At 42.0% G+C, this 18,179-nt stretch overlaps 1 protein-coding gene across 1 annotated transcript in view; it reads left to right on the top strand.

Annotated features, from left to right (window-relative positions):
- Positions 1 to 18,179, top strand: part of LOC126426986 (uncharacterized) — a 104,060-nt gene that overhangs the window by 30,092 nt on the left and 55,789 nt on the right. Inside the window, exons 3-4 of the mRNA XM_050089143.1 lie at positions 3,657 to 3,785; positions 13,093 to 13,236. Coding sequence (XP_049945100.1) covers positions 3,657 to 3,785; positions 13,093 to 13,236 — 273 coding nt within the window. The remainder of the gene's footprint in view (positions 1 to 3,656; positions 3,786 to 13,092; positions 13,237 to 18,179) is intronic.

Here is an 18,179-nt window from a genome sequence, read left to right as displayed (position 1 = left end):
GAAACTACGACGGGGCTGAGTTTCCAGAAGTACACCATTAATTCTATGAGTGTTACTAGCAATGTAAGCTGTCTTGTTTACTAGCAATGTAAGCTGTCTTGTCTTTTCTGTTCACTTGACCTACACTCCTTTTTCTGTTTAGATTTTAATGTGATTTTTCTGACAAGAATTGAGAAGAGGTGATGTTGTAACCTCGTTGTGACCTTGCTATCTATGACAGTCTTTACAGCTCAGCATACAAAAACTCAGTCATGTTGAGCATAAACTGTACCTTGTTCACTTACAAACATTTGTTTCTTTTAGATCCTCTTCGAGCCATGTGTGCCAGACGCATCTCTAGTTTTTGGATGTGGGCTGTTCGAAGCACCAAAGGCATATGCCAAAGTGATGAAAACTCCACACGAAACTTCGAACACAGAAGATATTTTACGCTATGGCATACAAGAGAAAGCTGTCCCTTCATGGATAAAGGCATACAAAGTGGAGACAAATACAGTTGTCGATCCCAGCAACTTTGAGCAGAGTGATCACCAGCGCATATCAGCTGACTTCAGTGAGAGGAGACCAGATTTCGAGGAGTTTGAAGAGCGAAGTGCTGAGAATTTTTCAGGAAGGACCAGTTCAGGGCCCGTTGGGGCAGGGAATATGTGTGTGGGACAGAAGACGGGGGACGGAACTCGTAAAGCCGATCGACTCGGGTATAAGAACTCGGTTGCAGTGCAGGAAATGAGAGAAAGAGGTGAGTCATTTGGAAAAAGCACCACCGATAATTTCCTCGGTTCTGACACAGACCCGTTTGCAAAAAAATACCAATATGGTCTCAAAAGGAGCAAAGTGACAAATTCTCAGACTCGTGTTGAGATGTCTGATCGGCACTATGCTGAGCTGCAGGAAGGCACTGCTGCAGTGTCACATAAGCGTCTCGGGGATGTTGTGGACTGTACGGGACGTCCCACACAGGATTTGCCTGACATTACGGGCGTCCAGTGTGACAGTACCGTTTCGGCGACAGTCACTGCACCTGGAGGAGAGATACAGGGTGTGGAGGAGGAGCGTGGCAGCTTTCCACCGGGTCACTCGGACCGACAGGGAGGAGTCGCTCGCTACGTCGATTCGTCCGATCGGGTCGCACTCGGAGGGGCGGGGTACGTCGCCTCGGATGTAAGTGGCCTGCGGGTACCCCAGGCTTTCGACTTTCAGGAGGAAAGAGAAAAATCTACAGGGCCACACAAAGGTTTTATTTCGTCAGACTGCAGCCTAAGTGACGGTTCTCCTCTCAGTTTGGGAAGACACAGACGGAAGTGGAAAAACAAACTGGTGAAAGAAAGTGACCCGGGATCAGTTCCGTGCAAAAATCTTGGAATAAATGTGAGGGAGAGAGAACTCCTCACAGTCGGCAATTCTGAAACGCGCGACAGTCCCAGGCGTGCAAAGAGGGGGAGCTCCGCGGGATCGCCCCTCACGGACTTCGGAAATGCACGCACTGCGGAGGGGCTCGGAGGGTCGCGGGTCCCAGTGTTGGACCCTCTTATAAGGGCACTGTTCCACCTGCAGAACCGCCACACAGAGCTGCTGCTAAAGCTGGCGGCAGATGTGGGTGAGGTGGCTCACAAGCAGAGGAGGATGTTTGACGTCTTCCAGAAACTGCAGAGTGCCTTCTGTGACAGTGGCACCCGGACTGCCGCCGAGGTGCCTGTGGGGAGTGGCGGGGTCCAGAGGAGGCACTGCGACAAGTGCACACAGACGAGCTGTGACGGTGGCGACCGGGTACCAGTGGCTGTGACGGACGCCTGGACGCAGTCGGGCAGTACGGGAGGCACGGAGGGTAGCAGTTACAGGGCAGGTCATCTGGAAAGTGAGGTCGTGGCTGTGACTGAGACTGAGAGCGGAGGCTCGCACAAAACACGTGAAGGTCTCGGTGGAGCAGTGTGTGCTGTGAGTGAAGGGACAGGACATCTGGCCGAGAGTGGAACCTGCATTGGTGATAGGTATGTTTTCCTGTTATCACTGGGTATCGCATGAATTTTAAATGTATTCATCTTTGCATTTTGTGGTAGAGATCCCGTACACACTTTGTCATTTGTTGTGACGTCTCCATTCAGTTGAATACATACACCATTTTGCTCATTGTCAGTCAAGACTTCATTTGCTTTAATGTTTGGAGCACACTCTCACCGAAGCGGTGGTTTAAAATACAATGTTTCCTGGATAGAAATGTGTTTTATTTTGTCTAATTTATGTAATAATTCTTGTGCTATTTTAATTTAAAGATTTAATTTGTTATTTAACAATGTAACAAAGAACACTACTTTAATTTCACACCAATAAAGCAGGTCCTGTGTAATTAGTGTTTTAAAAAGTGTTTGAATTACTGGGAGGTGCAAGGAAATATGTTTTGATTAATCATGTTATTAATCAAAATTATGCCATCATAAAACTATGTGAAATAAGCCCATTTAAATGATTTTTGAAGCAATGGTGTACAGTCCAATTTGACGATACACAGAAGTGTGAAATTTAAGATAATGGAATGCAGTCAAATTAAACGAGACATTGCCGAGGCAATTAGATTGTGAAATGACACAGTAAAAGTAGTCAGTGACTTTTGCTATGTGGCCAGTAGAATGACTGATGATGGCCAGTGTAGAGAGGATATTAAATGCAGACACAGATACTCTGAAATAGTTAAATTTGCTAACATGGAATATAAATTTTCATCAGAAAGTTTGTTCTGCAGGTGTCTGTCTGCAGTGTAGGCTCCTACAGAAGTTTGACACCGACAGTAAGCACGTCAGACTAGGGAGAACAAAAGCTTCTGAAGCGTGGTGCTGACGATAATATGGGTAGATCAGACGACGAATGAAGATGTGCCAAAGGGAATTAGTGAGAAAAGAAATTTATGGCAGAAGTTGACTAAAGGAACGGATAAATTAATAGGACACATCCTCGGGCATCTAGGAATCATCAGTTTGGTAATGGATGGAGTACGAGGGTAAAGTAGCGAGTGACCAACGTTTGAATACAGTAGCAGATTCAAGTGGATTAGGTTGCTTTAGCTGTGCATGTCTCTTGGTATTTATTAGAGAGTCACATGTATAGTAAAAATTATGTACTGTGCCGGGTGATTGATCGATTTTGTTGTTTAATTTTTTAAAATTATTTTCAAAAGAATCACATGAATTTTTCACGGTTTTGTAAGGAATTGGGACGAGACAGTGTCTGTCTTCAGACTGTGATAGATAAAAAGTGGAGACAAGAATCATCACAGAACCTGTATAATTGCTGCCAAGTAACCATGTACAGTTGTCATTCATGCTGTCTTTCTTTGGTAGTTTACATCTTATTTGTGATTAATGTTTATCATTCTCAGGTGATTTTATCCGTAGCAATTAGTATTATTGACAATGTGTGGGGAATATTAAATCATCAGTTGCACCATGTGTCTTTAGGTATAACTATATTCTTATTTATCAAGAAATAGATAGTTACTTGACTGAGTTTATATGTTCTGCAATAATCCTTTGCCTCCTTGTTTTTTTTACTTACCGGAAGTCTGTGGAACACGGCCACGAGACTGAGAAATGGTTGTGTGACGGTTTGTGTAAAATAAAAAATGATAAAGACAGTATACAGCTGACGAGAGATGTCTCTTGCAGGTTGGAGACAACAGAGGTCAGAGCGAGGGTAGGCTCAGGTGCCACCTGGGGAGGCAAGGACTCTGGCAAGGCAGCAAATCCTGGTGATGTGTGGAGGCTTATAGGAGCCGTGCGGAGCATCGCTGCCAGGTACAACGAGTGTTGGTGTGGAGGGTGTCGTTAGTTGGTAGCACTACTACAGAAACCGTATAAACAGAATATGAGCTTGAATTGAATTATTTGTGCACGCCCATGTAATATATAGAGTTGATGCATAAGTTTGTAGTGCTTTTCCATGGGTCTTTGTGTATCTGCTGTGTTTATACAAAGACTTTAGTCTTATAATATATTCTCTATGACTACTTGCAACAGTTTGCTAACACTGGGTTAACTGTCTGATTCTGCAGCTTTTGATTCATGTGTTTTTGAGGCAAAGAACTCGTTAAGTCACGTTCAGAGTGCATTCCCATCCAGAAAAGAAGATCTTTGAAGCTTGTTCGATGGAGAGCAGAAAAGGTGAAAATCTGAGGGTGCGACATCAGGTGAATAAGGTGGCTACGGAATGACTTCCCAACCCAACTCCTGTATAGCGTTTTTCTTCGTCAGTCAAGAGGAATGTGGACGGGCATTACTGTGGCATAGCATCACTTTTCACAGTGTTCTTGGTCATCGTTCTCAGATTGCATGTGCAAGATGTCTCAGTTGTTGACAATAAATGTGAGCAGTGATGGTTACATCTCAGGGAAGCAGTTTGTAGTGCAACACCATCACTGTTCCACCAGAAGCATAACGTTATCTTTTCTGGAAGCGTGCAGGTCTTTGTACGGGGAGTTGCTACTTTGTTTGGGCTCAACCATTTCTCACCACCAGTGACAATATGGGATAGGAATGGTTGGTGTTGTTCACAAGCCAAATGATGACGAGCAAGCAGAGATGAACATACGGCCACCCACTGATTTTTATGATTTTGACTTAGAGCATTCGGTACCCGTACACCCAGTTTTTGAACATTCCCCATTGCATGCAAATGTCACATGATGCTGCAGTGATCACAGTTCATCACATTTTCCATTTATCGAGTGCACTGGTGTGGATAATTGTGAATTAATGCGTTTAAACAATCTTTGTCAAACCTTGAAGGTCTTCCTGAATGTGGAGAGTCACTGATGTCAAAATGATCCTTCTCAAAATGAGAATAGCATTTTCTTCCCATGCTTTATCCAATGGCATTATCCCCATACACAGTGCAAATGTTTCTGGCTGTTTCCACTGCTGTCATCCCTTGTTGAACTCAAACAAAAGAATATGTGTGAAATATTCTGATTTCTTCATTTGGCACTCTATAAAATAGCGTCCACAGCTTCACTTATTTGGTCGAAATGACAAAATGTATGTAAACTCAGATAGCAACATTAATTCAGTCAATAAATAAAACCATAGCAACTGGAATATAAACATGCGAAACAAAAATGCTATGAACTTATGCCTCAACCTGATAATAATAATAATAATAATAATAATAACTACCAATGCCGGCAGCTTTGCAAGTGTAGCATTAAGTATCTACAGCCAGACAACTTGCCTGCCATAATGAGAATAAATGATATACACAAACCTTCGTCATGATTTAGTCTGTGCTAGTGAAAATTGTATAAAAAAACCCCACAGTAGTTCTTGAGAGTTATCTTCACAAACAGACAGAACAATATGATTTTGGGAAGGGGGGGGGGGGGGGGAGGGCTTTAATTCAATAATAGACGTATAATACTTGAGCAAGCTAGTTTCCATAGCAGATTTGGCAAACTTCAACATAGTTTTTTCTGCAGAAATTAAACAAATACTGGATGCCTCTATGGTAGATTTAGTGAATTTTGTAAAGGCCTTGGACTGAATTAGCTATCGAGTTGTTGTGTAAGCCATAGCTGAGTGAGGGGTTAGAGGTGGCTTATGGTAAAGCCCTGTAGCACATATACAAAACCTAGATCTTTCATTAATGTCAGAGAACCTACTTGGGACTTTCCAATCAAAGAGGAGTAAAATAAGGTGAGTTCATCTTTCCTAATCTGTTCTGTCATACTGGAAATGGCTGTGATGAAATTAAACTGGAAAGAAAAATGAATTTTATTCAGTAGGAAGATAATTAACAACCTGAGATTTAACAGTAGACATTGGGCACTTGGCAAACAGTTTTGAAGAACTACAGATGTCGGTATTGCATCTCGCCTCGGAATGTGAGGCAGCTGGACTGAACTAGACCTTTCCTAGACAGAAGCTATGCCTAATAAGTGGAGAATGGTAAGAAATGTACAGTTTAGAAATACACTACTGTACACTTCCAGCGACTACATCTATGCCGGCCAGCTCATAAATACGACTGGAGACATAATATCTGAAATGTTTCGACACATTGATCTATGCTGGCAAGCATTTGGAAGACATTCAAGTATCTTCAAGTGAAACTTGGTAGTAAAACTGAAAAAATCGTTTGTGTCCAGAATGTCCTCCCCATGTTGACTTTCAGCTGCTAGGTCTGGAGACTTCACAAATACACCATGAAGCATGGAAAGGTTGGGATCACCAGAAAGGACAAAAAGGAGGACAGAAGGCATCAGATACATTACTGACATCAAATACATCCTGGATATAATAGGTACCGTATTTACTCGAATCTAAGCCACACTTTTTTTCCGGTTTTTGTAATCCAAAAAACCGCCTGCGGCTTAGAATCGAGTGCAAAGTAAGCGGAAGTACAGAAAAATGTTGGTAGGTGCCGCCACAACTAACTTCTGCCGTCAAATATATGTAGCACTACACAGGCACGCTTTGCAGGCACAAAAATAAATACTGGCGCCAAAAACTCTGCGTAAGTAAATAAATTTTAAAAAAGGAGGAAGTCGAGCTTTTTTTCTCCGCCCCGAGTTTCGACCACTGCATTTTCATACGTTATCCAACGAAGTAAATGCAAATTCCGTATTCTTCATCTTCGAATGTAGCAGCATTTCAATGTACTACGAAAATCCGACTGGCAAGACTGTTTGGGATGTTTGTCAATATGGCCAATTCTATGTTCTGAATTTTTTCCCACCTGTGAGAAGAGATGGTTGCTAATAGGAACTTTTATGAATTGTGACTCACATGCAGTATTCTCTTTACCATAAGAATAATCCGAATATAAACATTTTTCCATGTATTCCTTTGTGTTTGCTGCTGTCTCATTTAAATCCTGTCTGCCTAATAAACTACGAAACTAGAGTGAGACAACAGCAAATGCGGAAGACTATACATATTATGTCACGTTTATATTCGTGTTATTCTTATGCCTAATAGTGATGTAGTCAGAAATGAAGCATGGCAATTGACTAGATTTTTAAATCTAAGATGACTAATTTCTGTGCAGAATGTAATGTACTAAAGAGGCGCCTGCAAAGATTGTCAAACGGCGTAAAATTTTCACTAAACTCTTGTTCAGAAAATCTTCTATCATATGCAGTCTATTATTTGGTTCTTGTTGATCATTATCAAAGAAAGCAGCAGTGTAAGTAACAACAAATAGCGTTCTCTTGCCATTGTTTCACTAATGAGAGAATTCCTCTCTCTTTTTTTTTTTTAAATTGTAAACGGCGGTAGTGTGCACAAAAGCAAGCTATGCCGCGAGCGGCGACAGGTCGTAAACATCCAATATCAGAATAAGACAAACAATGGATGACACAGTACAGTAATGCATTTTCAGCTTGGAGTGACGTAAACACCTATAACAAAGAGAATGGCACTTATCAGATCAAAGAAAAATAAGCAATCAATTCAAACCAGACGAAGCACGTGAAAAAGGTAGGGAACCCGTATGAATACGGACGGAGCGAATGACGCATAATGGCTACCTGGTAAAGCTTAACTGCTAAGCTTACGACTCGAACCAAACTACTGTAGCTGTATCGTCATTCATTCGACCTAAATTGTTTCTCATATTACTGTGGACCAGCTTTGTTTCGATGTGGAGGTGCGGCCTAAAACTTTTCTCTTCCCTTGAATTTCGAGTCTCAAATTTCAGGTGCGGCTTAGATTCGGGAAATTTTTTTTTTCCTTGATTTCGAGTCTCATTTTTCAGGTGCGGCTTAGATTCGAGTAAATACGGTACTGTGAAATGGCAGTGGGTTGGCGTGTTGCCGGAAGAATAATGACTGATAGATGAAGACTGTGCTGGAATGGAATCCGAGAGACAGACCACAAGGAGGACCGCCAGACTTATGGGACAAAGGCCTGTTGACGTTATTGGAGCCAGCTGGCAGAATATTGCCCAAGGCTGTTGAAGTTGCAGACACCAATAAGCTCAGTACACGAATACCACATCATTTAATAATAATGATGATAATAATAATAGTAGTAATGGTGATGTTGGTGAATAGTAATATAAGGTATTACAACAAATGAAGTCAGTTGTGCAGTATCCATGTTCTTTCTGTTCATACAATTGAACAACTTTTGGTCCAGGGACATCTGAATTTATGTCTTGAATGAGGTATCTGACTACAGATAAAGAAATCAATAAATAACAGGCTAAAGGCAAATGTCAGAACTGAAAGTAATTATTTATGTGCAAGTGATAGTCATTCTGTAGCCTTCAAAAGTCTGAGAATATGTCAGACGCACATGCGGCATACAGCAACACTAGTCAGATTATTTAAGTTTGTGTTTGTTGTGCGTGTGAGTGCAAAGCTAGTGTGTATTTATACTAGCTGTATGGCAAGTAATGTGCATGTACTCAGCCTCGTATACATAAACTCTGCAGTAAGGAAAAATAAGGATCAAAGGTGTATGGAAAGACATGCCATATTTAAATAAAATTTGGAAAGGAGTAGGTAGTAAAGTTTATACTGGATTATATACATCAATAGAGCAATTAATATCTTTTTGTGACCAATTGATGCATTTAACAACAAAAAATTTGTTTCTCATGTTTGTTCTTTATGAGGGCTGATGATTGTCAAGGTGATGTGTTTTGTAAGAATGGACCCATATTTCTTCACCCCTCATTCAGCCTGCTAGTTGGCAGAAAACCATCCTTGGATCCCGTACTGTGAATACTTTCGCTTCTGGCATGAAAACTGTGGACCTTTCCACAACATTGAAAATAGTTGTCTAAATTGCAAGCTCCGTTACTGTTGCCCAGGAGGTCTTTAAATGATTCTAGCCCACTATCAGAGATATGTATATCACTCTTTGCCTTTACACGTGTCTGCTTGTGTCTGTGTGTGTGTGTGTGTGTGTGTGTGTGTGTGTGTGTGTGTGTGTGTGTGTGTTAGTGTTTCTATCAACATACCAACACTTTCGTTTGGCAAGTTACATCATCTTTGTTTTTAGACATATTTTTCCCACGTGGAATAAAAAATATCTGAAACAAATAAAGATAACCCCTGATAGCCACTTCTGAAAAGTATACTGACAACAAATTATGACTAGTGCTAACCTCCTCGCACTCATAATTATGCAAATTACTTCTGAATTATTTCATACAGATTTTAAAAAAAATTTGGAAAAAAGCCAGCTTTCCAAAAAAATATATGTATAGTTTAGAATCTAGTAACTGGTCATTGTGTTGTGTTTTTCACTGAGAAATTGTACTATAATTGTAAAACTCCCTCATTCCAGATTGTAGCAAGAGGTTTTGACTATGATGTGACGTGCAATCCAAATAGCTAACCAGTCACTAACAGCTGCCTATATACTGGCAGAGCTTATTTTTGTTTTATATACAACATGGAATTTGGAGAAATTTCGCATTTTTGATTCCAAATATTATGACTACATTATTCTTTTATTTTGTTTTTAAGTGTTTAGGGGTCCACTGGCAGAGTGTTACAGACTTTTGCACCAGAATATAAAACTCCACTCTTAATATTAGAGAACGAGGTATGGCCTGTACAAAAATTGTTCGTACTTGTAGTGTTGCGGTTGTGAATTGCTGAGTTGGTTCCAAATTGTCTCTTATTATTAATCACAAAAATTTATTATCATGTAAGTGCAGGAGTTCTTAGGCCCCTGAAGAGGCTTTGGCAAGGTGTTTGGTTTCCTTATACGCAGAATATTCTTACTGCACACTTGTGTAAAATAAATAGTTGTTTGGTGTTAGCCGCAGTGCCATAGGACAGAAGTGACCGAAAGTATGCGGAATATGCCAACAGTACTGTCTGCAGGTCAGCACAATGAGAGAGGTTTCTACTTCTCCATCTATACTTATAATGTTATTAAGCTAGTTTATATTTTACAAAGTACAAGCTAGCACATACACACTTCACAATTTTTGGCAGTGACAGCAGCTTTTCAGGGCACTTTCACGAACTAGCTCTGACTGACAAGTATCACAATATTTGTTTTGGTTAAATTGTTTTGATATAACACTACAGATTGTCTAAAGTATACTCAACCTGCCATGTCAATTCAGGATGAAAACTCGTAAATTCAGGATAGAACCTTGCCCTTTTGAGGATTGCCTCCATTGCCTGAGTCAGGAGTAACTGACTGTCAAAACTACTACTGTGGTGACACATAGCAGAGAGAGAGCTTCTGATTGCTTGATAATTACATCGTGCTGTCGCAGATGATGTCACTGTCCAGAGTGGTGGTTCCATCACTCCTGCCGTAGCATAAAAATTGCGACGCATGTTGCTGGCTCTTCTCTGCATCGAGAGCTTGCTTTTGTGCACCACTAAGATTACACCTGTTGTCAAGATTCGAGGTTGTCTCACACTTTCTTATTTCCATGGCCTCTTTAATTACAGAATCGAATTATGTGGGAGCCTGAACAATATTTTATGTTTGTTTGTGGGGCTCTGTTCAGTAACAGCAGATCTCTCCAGTTCTCAACTTTTAATGTGCCATTCAAGTTCTGCACGGCAGTCGGAAATGGTGCAAATGGACTGATTCATGTAATTGTATCCACACTTACAAGTGATGTTATAAATCCCAGGAATCTTGAGTCTGAGACTTCTTAGGAGGTCAAACAATAGATCTGATACGTCATCTTCCCAGGACTCTGCCTGTTTTGCTGAATGTAGCACTGCAGAAGGGAAGGAATGCAACCAGTTGATCATCATATCAACCAGTTGATCATCATATGATTGTTCAATATTTTCACGTTTCCTTTGCTTGGAGAATGCTGACTTTATATCATGTGACTCATAGCCACTCTTTCTTAATGCTGGCTGCTAACTAGATGCCAACTTTTATACTTAGATGCTAATCTAAGTTCCATTGTGGAGATACTACCCGGGTGACAGCTAAGCATGAATTTTTTACACCTAAGAGTGGACACTGACACACAGGTATTAACAGATTGAATTCTAGCAGCCAAATGACTACTCAGTAAGGGGTGTATAAAAACAGGCATGTGAATAAGTAACATCATCAGTAATTACATTTCACTTCATGATTATGTAAGATTCAAATTTACTTATGGGGTCAACCAATTGAGCCCAATGGTAGTTTTAATTTATTTTAGACTATTAGAAAAGTATTAAAGGTAGAAGTCAGTGTGTTTAACTTTAAAGCTTTTCTATTTGTGTGTTCTTATGTGATGGATTCCTGGGTTGCATGTTAAATTCTCATGTTTGTAATTTCTCTAATTTACTCAATTTCATTATTAGTGGCTTATTCAGATAATGAAAGGTATCTTGTTCAGAAAAATTAGGACAGCAAAAGCGTAGCATCAGATGAAATTAAATGAACTTGAAGGCTCAAATAACGAAAGTACTCCTTATGTCAGCAAAATTTCAGGACAGGTTTTTTTTTTTTTGTGAGTTTGCAATGCTATAAAGGAACAAATGTTATATTACCTGCAGCCTTGAAATGACCTTGGCTGTGCAAACTCACTAGGTTGCACGGCTGTGCTTAGCAACTCATTGTTTGGTTTCTTGACACATCAATTACTGTGACATGATGGGTGCTTATGGTGAGCAAAGAGTGAACATTAAGTTCTGCGTTAAGCTCGGGAAAACCCGTAGTGAAACGTGGGCAATGATTAAGTGAGCATATGCAGGTGAGGCACTTTCAAGATATCGTGTTTTCAAGAGGCACAAAAGGCAGAGATGAACGAGTACCAGGTAGAAGGACTGGTGGCATGCATAAACACGTTCAGAGCGCACAGGGACAGGTACAAAAGCACACGTGTTAACACATCCAGAGCATTTAAAGGATTAAGGAAGTCCGATCCCAATGTTGGATTTCTGCCGAGTATTAACTGGGTAAAAGCTACTTATTCTTGGGAATAAGCTAATATTGGTAACAAGAAATGATAGTAAAGAATATCTATATTAAGAGGCCAGTGTCAAAATACCCAGGCTAGTGAACAGGGGTTGACAAGGGGTTCATGAACTCACACCACTTATTTCCCGTTTCTGAGCCAAAAATATCCATTTAGAATGGGAAGAGTTACCCCAAAATGTAATACCATACGACATAAGCGAATGAAAATAAACGAAGAGCCAATGTTGCTCACGACGTCCTTTACTACCGAGCTAATGTCATTAGCAAACAGAAATATTTTGCAATTACCTGTAATACTATAGGGCATATCATTTAAATAAATAAGAAACTGATCAGATAACCATCCCTGCAAACTTTCATCCTCACGAAGCGTGCCTTCAAACCACTCGCAGTACTCCGTCCTTCAATCCCTGTCGTCGTCATTCATAAGCAGCGATCTCGGAATGTACACTTCCCAGTTTGGCGGCCGTCGGAAATGGTTGTACGCTTGAATGGCTTAGCCTGCTTTCATGTGCACCCTGCTTCACAGATTTTTGAGGTGGCTTATTAAAATGTTGCCAAACAGCAGTGCTGGGATCTTAACTTGTTGATGTTTTTGGTCGGCCAGACCTTTCCTTACCCACATCCTGCACGGCACCATCAGCTTCACATTTATCCCGAATATGATAAATTGTTGCACATGTTGTGCCTGGGTTCTGTGCACATTCTGCCAGTGTTGTTGTACCTCCAACATGTTTTCATACTTCCACTACCACTTCAGTACGGCCTTGCATTGCTCGAATGGCGATCTTTACTTCATTCGGTGCTGCACTATCATCTGCTGGAAAACACTTGCCAAAATCTGTTGAGAAAATAATATACTTTGCCACCATGCAAAATAGCAACACTATGTCATTTTGTTCCAAAGATATTAACTATCGGAGAGTGTCTACATTTTTCTGGACCCCTCTGTACAATTCAGGATTATATAGCGCCTTTGGAATCATCAAAGTAGTGCTATTTTGTAAACATATCTTATATGTGAAGAAATGGAATTTTGTTATATCAGTTTAGGCTAGGGTCAGCGAGTGTCACTAGCGGTCGATTAACTTTGCTCTAATAATCGATGGTCGGCTATGAAATTGTAGTACACTATGCAGAATATTTTCCCCTCAGTATCTGAAAATTTGTACAATCTGCTAGGGCAATTTGTTTTCAGGGTTGAGGAGTCTGGATCGAAAACGAGACATCCCTCCGGGGAGGCGGGCACCGGCAGTGACGAGGCAGAGGAGGAATGTGGTGACCGCTCGAGGCAGGTGGAGGTGGCTGGCCTTGTCGCAGCCATGCGGAGTGCTGTGTTGAGGTGAGTGGGGGCGAGGCAGCCGTGGCTACTGCCACTGTATTCTGCCTGCGTTGACTCTCGACTGTCACGAGTGGGCACTTTTATTTACACACCAGCCATGGGATCGCATTTACACACCAGCCTTGGGATCGCATGAGCTGTGACTGAGGTTCTGACGAGCAATGAGTGCAGACTTTACTAATGATTGAAGAAAAATTCACAGTCTCTGTTTTCGACAGAAGTGTACGATAATTTCTCGACACTACTGATTACAGAGAATAGGAAACAAGTCGTACAAACATTTTGAAATGTCATTGTTTTAGTTGCTCCTGTAAATAAATGTCTACAAACATATCAAACTGTATTTAGAAGGCAGTACTCAGAGCATTTCTACTTTATCCTTGCTGTCTCAGTTTCTTTCAGAGTATCAGATATAGCCGTTTTCACTGTTGAAATAATTTTCACTAACCCTTTGGGCACGTCTGCATCAGTTAGCCGCAAGATTTAGTTTTCTGTTAGTGTCACAGATAGAGTTATAGTTGGAGGCATGTCGAAATACATATTTGTCATTCATTACAGCTGTCACCACTTACTACATTTGCGCAATTCACGCTAAAAGCAATTTGGTCGCTATTGTTTGGAAAGTGGATATTGTGTTTACAGTGTGTTTGCTGCTATGCACCTTGTAATGTAAGTACTTTCTATACTTACGTTTTTCTCACTTCCCAAGGCAATCTTTCTATTATTTTATATAATGGAAGGAAACATTCCACGCGGGAAAAATTATATATAAAAACAAAGATGAGGTGACTTACCGAACAAAAGCGCTGGCAGGTCGATAGACACACAAACATACACACAAAATTCAAGCTTTCGCAACAAACTGTTGCCTCATCAGGAAAGAGGGAAGGAGAGGGGAAGACGAAAGGAAGTGGGTTTCAAGGGAGAGGGTAAGGAGTCATTCCAATCCCGGGAGCGGAAAGACTTACCTTAGGGGGAAAAAAGGACAGGTATACACTCGCACACACGCACATATCCATCCACACATACAGACACAAGCAGACATATTTAAAGACATAAATATGTCTGCTTGTGTCTGTATGTGTGGATGGATATGTGCGTGTGTGCGAGTGTATACCTGTCCTTTTTTCCCCCTAAGGTAAGTCTTTCCGCTCCCGGGATTGGAATGACTCCTTACCCTCTCCCTTAAAACCCACTTCCTTTCGTCTTCCCCTCTCCTTCCCTCTTTCCTGATGAGGCAACAGTTTGTTGCGAAAGTTTCTATTATTTTAGTATGTAATGAATATTTGAATTGAATCAAAGTTCCCATATGCAACTTGTGTTACTTTTTAAAATCTTTGATATTGTCTTGCAACAATATCTTACTGTTCTAAACATTTGTATCATTTGGTCTCATAAAAGTATGGAAATGGGGGAAAAAGAAGACATTTCACAGGCACTCTCAAATTTTATGTCCTAAAGACTAGGAGACAATATTACAGAAATTGTCAGAAGAATTATTAGATCATGTGAATCACAGTTACAAGAGGAAGTTATTGAAAAAGAAAACCACAGCAGTAACTCCGAACAATCAACAGAGGAAACAGTCTGTAGGAGCTGATCATTCATTTGCTCCTGGGATTCCTGAGCCCGGGACTGGAAAGCACCGCTGTTTGGTCACCATAAACTGTATGCATGCTTCACCGATCACCGTGGCAGTGGAACAATGTGTGTGACAGGGAATGGGAATCGTGGCATGAACACCCAGGTCATGATAACGGAATAAACTTCTATTAAAAGAAAGAAAGAAACTGTAAATCTCAAGGTGTGCTGCGCACAGATGAGATGCATAGCAGTTGACTTGTCACAGTCGTTAACGGACAACCTGGGGGGACCCTGCCGCACCTCAGTTGTATAATGCTTACTCAGCCATGTGGGTCTCAGTCTGAGTGGACCCTTATTTCCCCCGCTACTCATGGGATAAAAATGGAACCCTTGGAGATTTCTCCTTATTGTCCCAATGGCAAGAGTGGGCTGCTGGTAGGTACTAACACCCAATCAAATAAGAGGGGTCATGTAGCCACTCTTCCAGACATGGGGGCTACACAGAATTTGTGCACGAATAGTAACGGAATGCATGCTGCAGGTCAGAATGTGTTTATAATTGTGAAACAGAAAGAGGGCAGTTTGGAAAAAGTTTCGCCTTTTTATGCTCAAGAAGGTTTGGAGCGCATTACTGGTTCAATGAAATCCGTCAAGCGATTGTGTAATGATATGCTGTTGGCTGAAACTGCTAGCTCCCAACAATCAATATGCCTCCGGAAAGATAAAGGCCTTGTAGAATATGCCGTCGAAATGGAGCTCCGCAATACCTTGAGCTATACCAAACGTGTTGTGTTGTGTAGAGATCTGGTAGACATACATAAGGAGAAATTGAAAGATGAGTGGGCTCAAGAAGGATCAGCAATCTGCTGAATATGCTGAAAAGGGTGGATGGGAATCTGGTGAAATCTGACTCCTTCAATAACATGAAACTCCCAGAGCATATCAAGGCAGGTTTTCTTCATCTAAGTGTACGGCTGTATGTCCCTAACCCACTGCACTGTTTTAAATGTCAGTATTTTGGTCACACACCTGTGGCAAATGTAGCCAATGCCTTGATGGCATTGGCTGCTCCTCCCCTCCAGAGTGTGTAAATTGCTCTGGGGATCACCCTGTCTGGAGTAGGGATTGCAGTGTCTCCCTTGAAGAGCGAAAGATACAGGAGATTAAGATTTTGAAATGCATCCCATACGGAGAAGCCAAGAACATCTATAAGGCCAAGCAGCCTTCCACATTCACATCTTTTGCATTCCCCTTAAAAAGCATAGTTTGACAGCCAACACTTCTTCACAAATGGAGATTGCTAGTGTCAGCACTAGTACCTGCATGTGTCACTGTACTTGTCAAGTAGTTTCAGAGCTCATAGCCCCTCCGAGAACGCAAGTGGAAGCCACGGTTACCACCACTGCGGAGCTTGTGGTACCTCAAAAGGCAGAGTCTTGTAAAAGTCCAGCTCTGCCTCTGCCACTGTTGTAGTCCCCAGAAAGCCCTTCCAGGTCAAGAAAGCAAACGGACTCGAACCGCAGTCAAAAACAGGTGATAGACTGTCGGACCGAGACAATGTAATTCAACTTGATGGCTCTGCTGCTTCTGCTTCAGAGCCTACGGACTGCGAAGTCTGCCCGGGGCAACCATCTTTCCCCAAAGCTGAAACTCCAATCATTGTCGGCTCCCCACCCCAGTGGAAAGGCGGAAAGACAGGGTGAAAGTCCAAACACCATGATAAATGGCTCCCATACTACAGCGGAACATGAATGGGTTCAGGACTCTTGTGGAGGAACTGAAACTCTTGGTGCAAGCACAGCCCCTGTGCTTGTGTTTACAGGAAACACATTTCAAAGCTAATGATGCCCCTGTGCTATCGTGCTATACCCTCCACCGTGAGAATGACCTGATTGGGGAATGAGCTGAGGGAGATGTTGCTGTGTTTGTCAATAACACACACTACTCCTCTGCTCTCCCCTTAGTTACTGATCTAGAAGCAGTGGCCATTGCAGTTCATGCAAGTCCGATGATCACTATCTGCTCTATGCACTTGCCTTCACAGGAAACAATGGACTCTGAGGCTCTCGCAAGCCTAATTGAACAACTTTCCCACCCATTTCTCCTACTGGTTGATTTCAATGCCTGCAATGTATTATGGGACTTGCACTTGACTTGCCCCAGGGGTCAAGTGTTGGAGAACATCATGATGTCTCAGGAGCTGTGCACTGTCAACATGTCTCGTGCATTTCTCAGCTACTCCTGGGTCATCTTCAGGCATCGAACTGTCTTGCTCTCCAGGCCGCGCACACTAAGCACAGTGGGAAGCAACTGATTACTTTCATTCCAGTGACCACTTCCCACAGTGGATCCACGTACCGGATGGAGGATTGCTGTAACAGAAGCCACCAAAATGGATGATCAGCAGGACTAACGGGGTGCTGTTCAGCCAGTTGGCTGTGTTTGAACACCGTGACAGCATCCTGGAATAGGTGGATCACATCATGCGTGTGATCCGTCATGCCACTGATCTATCCATACCACAGTCTTTAGGTCATCTTAGGGGGTGACTTGCACCTTGGTGAACAGATAAGTGCCGTTCAGCCGCCTGGAAGAGGCATGCGGCCCTTCAACAGTTTAAATGCCTCTCGACAGCAGACAACCTCACAGCCTTTCGAGTTGAGTGCCGAGGCTTGACTCGTCATTATGGAGAGCGAAAAAAGGTCGTGGGAAACGTTCCTGGACTCCATCAACCGTTCCACTTGTTCTACAAAAGTGCAGGAAGCCATCTGGAGGATTTCCAATAAACATAGTCGATTATTGATAGCAGCGGTACTGAAAAAGGGGTGTCTCCAAATGGCACCCAGAGCCATCGTTCAGATGCTGGCTGACCATTTTGCAAAAACTACAGCCGATGCAAGTCAGGACCCAGCATTTTTTCGCTACCGTGCAGCTGTAGAGAGGGGCAAGTTGGACTTCAGATCCAACAGTTTTAAGGCCTATAACTCTCTATGTGGGAGCTCGAAACGTCTCTGTCTGATACTCGTGACTCTACATATGGTCACGACCAACTCTGGTACCGCATGCTTCGACATTTGCCAATATTGTGAAAGGAAATCCTCTTAAAATGTTTTAATCTTATCTGGCAGACAGGCAATTCATGGAGGGAGACAATTCTGGTACTTCTCCTAAAACCAGGAAAGGAGTACACATCTCCCAGTAGTTACAGGAATGTCACCTTAACGAGCTGTGTAGGAAAGACTGGAGTGAATGGTTAACTGTCGTCTAGCCTGGCTGTTAGAGACCAGGCAACGCCTTAGCCACTCTAATTGTGGATTGGGGAGATTTCGGCCCTCCATCGACAACCTGACCGTACTAGA

The sequence above is a fragment of the Schistocerca serialis genome, chromosome 11 (assembly GCF_023864345.2).
Source record: "Schistocerca serialis cubense isolate TAMUIC-IGC-003099 chromosome 11, iqSchSeri2.2, whole genome shotgun sequence".
In the NCBI taxonomy this organism is placed as follows: domain Eukaryota; kingdom Metazoa; phylum Arthropoda; class Insecta; order Orthoptera; family Acrididae; genus Schistocerca; species Schistocerca serialis.
This window is presented reverse-complemented; position numbering and strand designations above follow the sequence as displayed.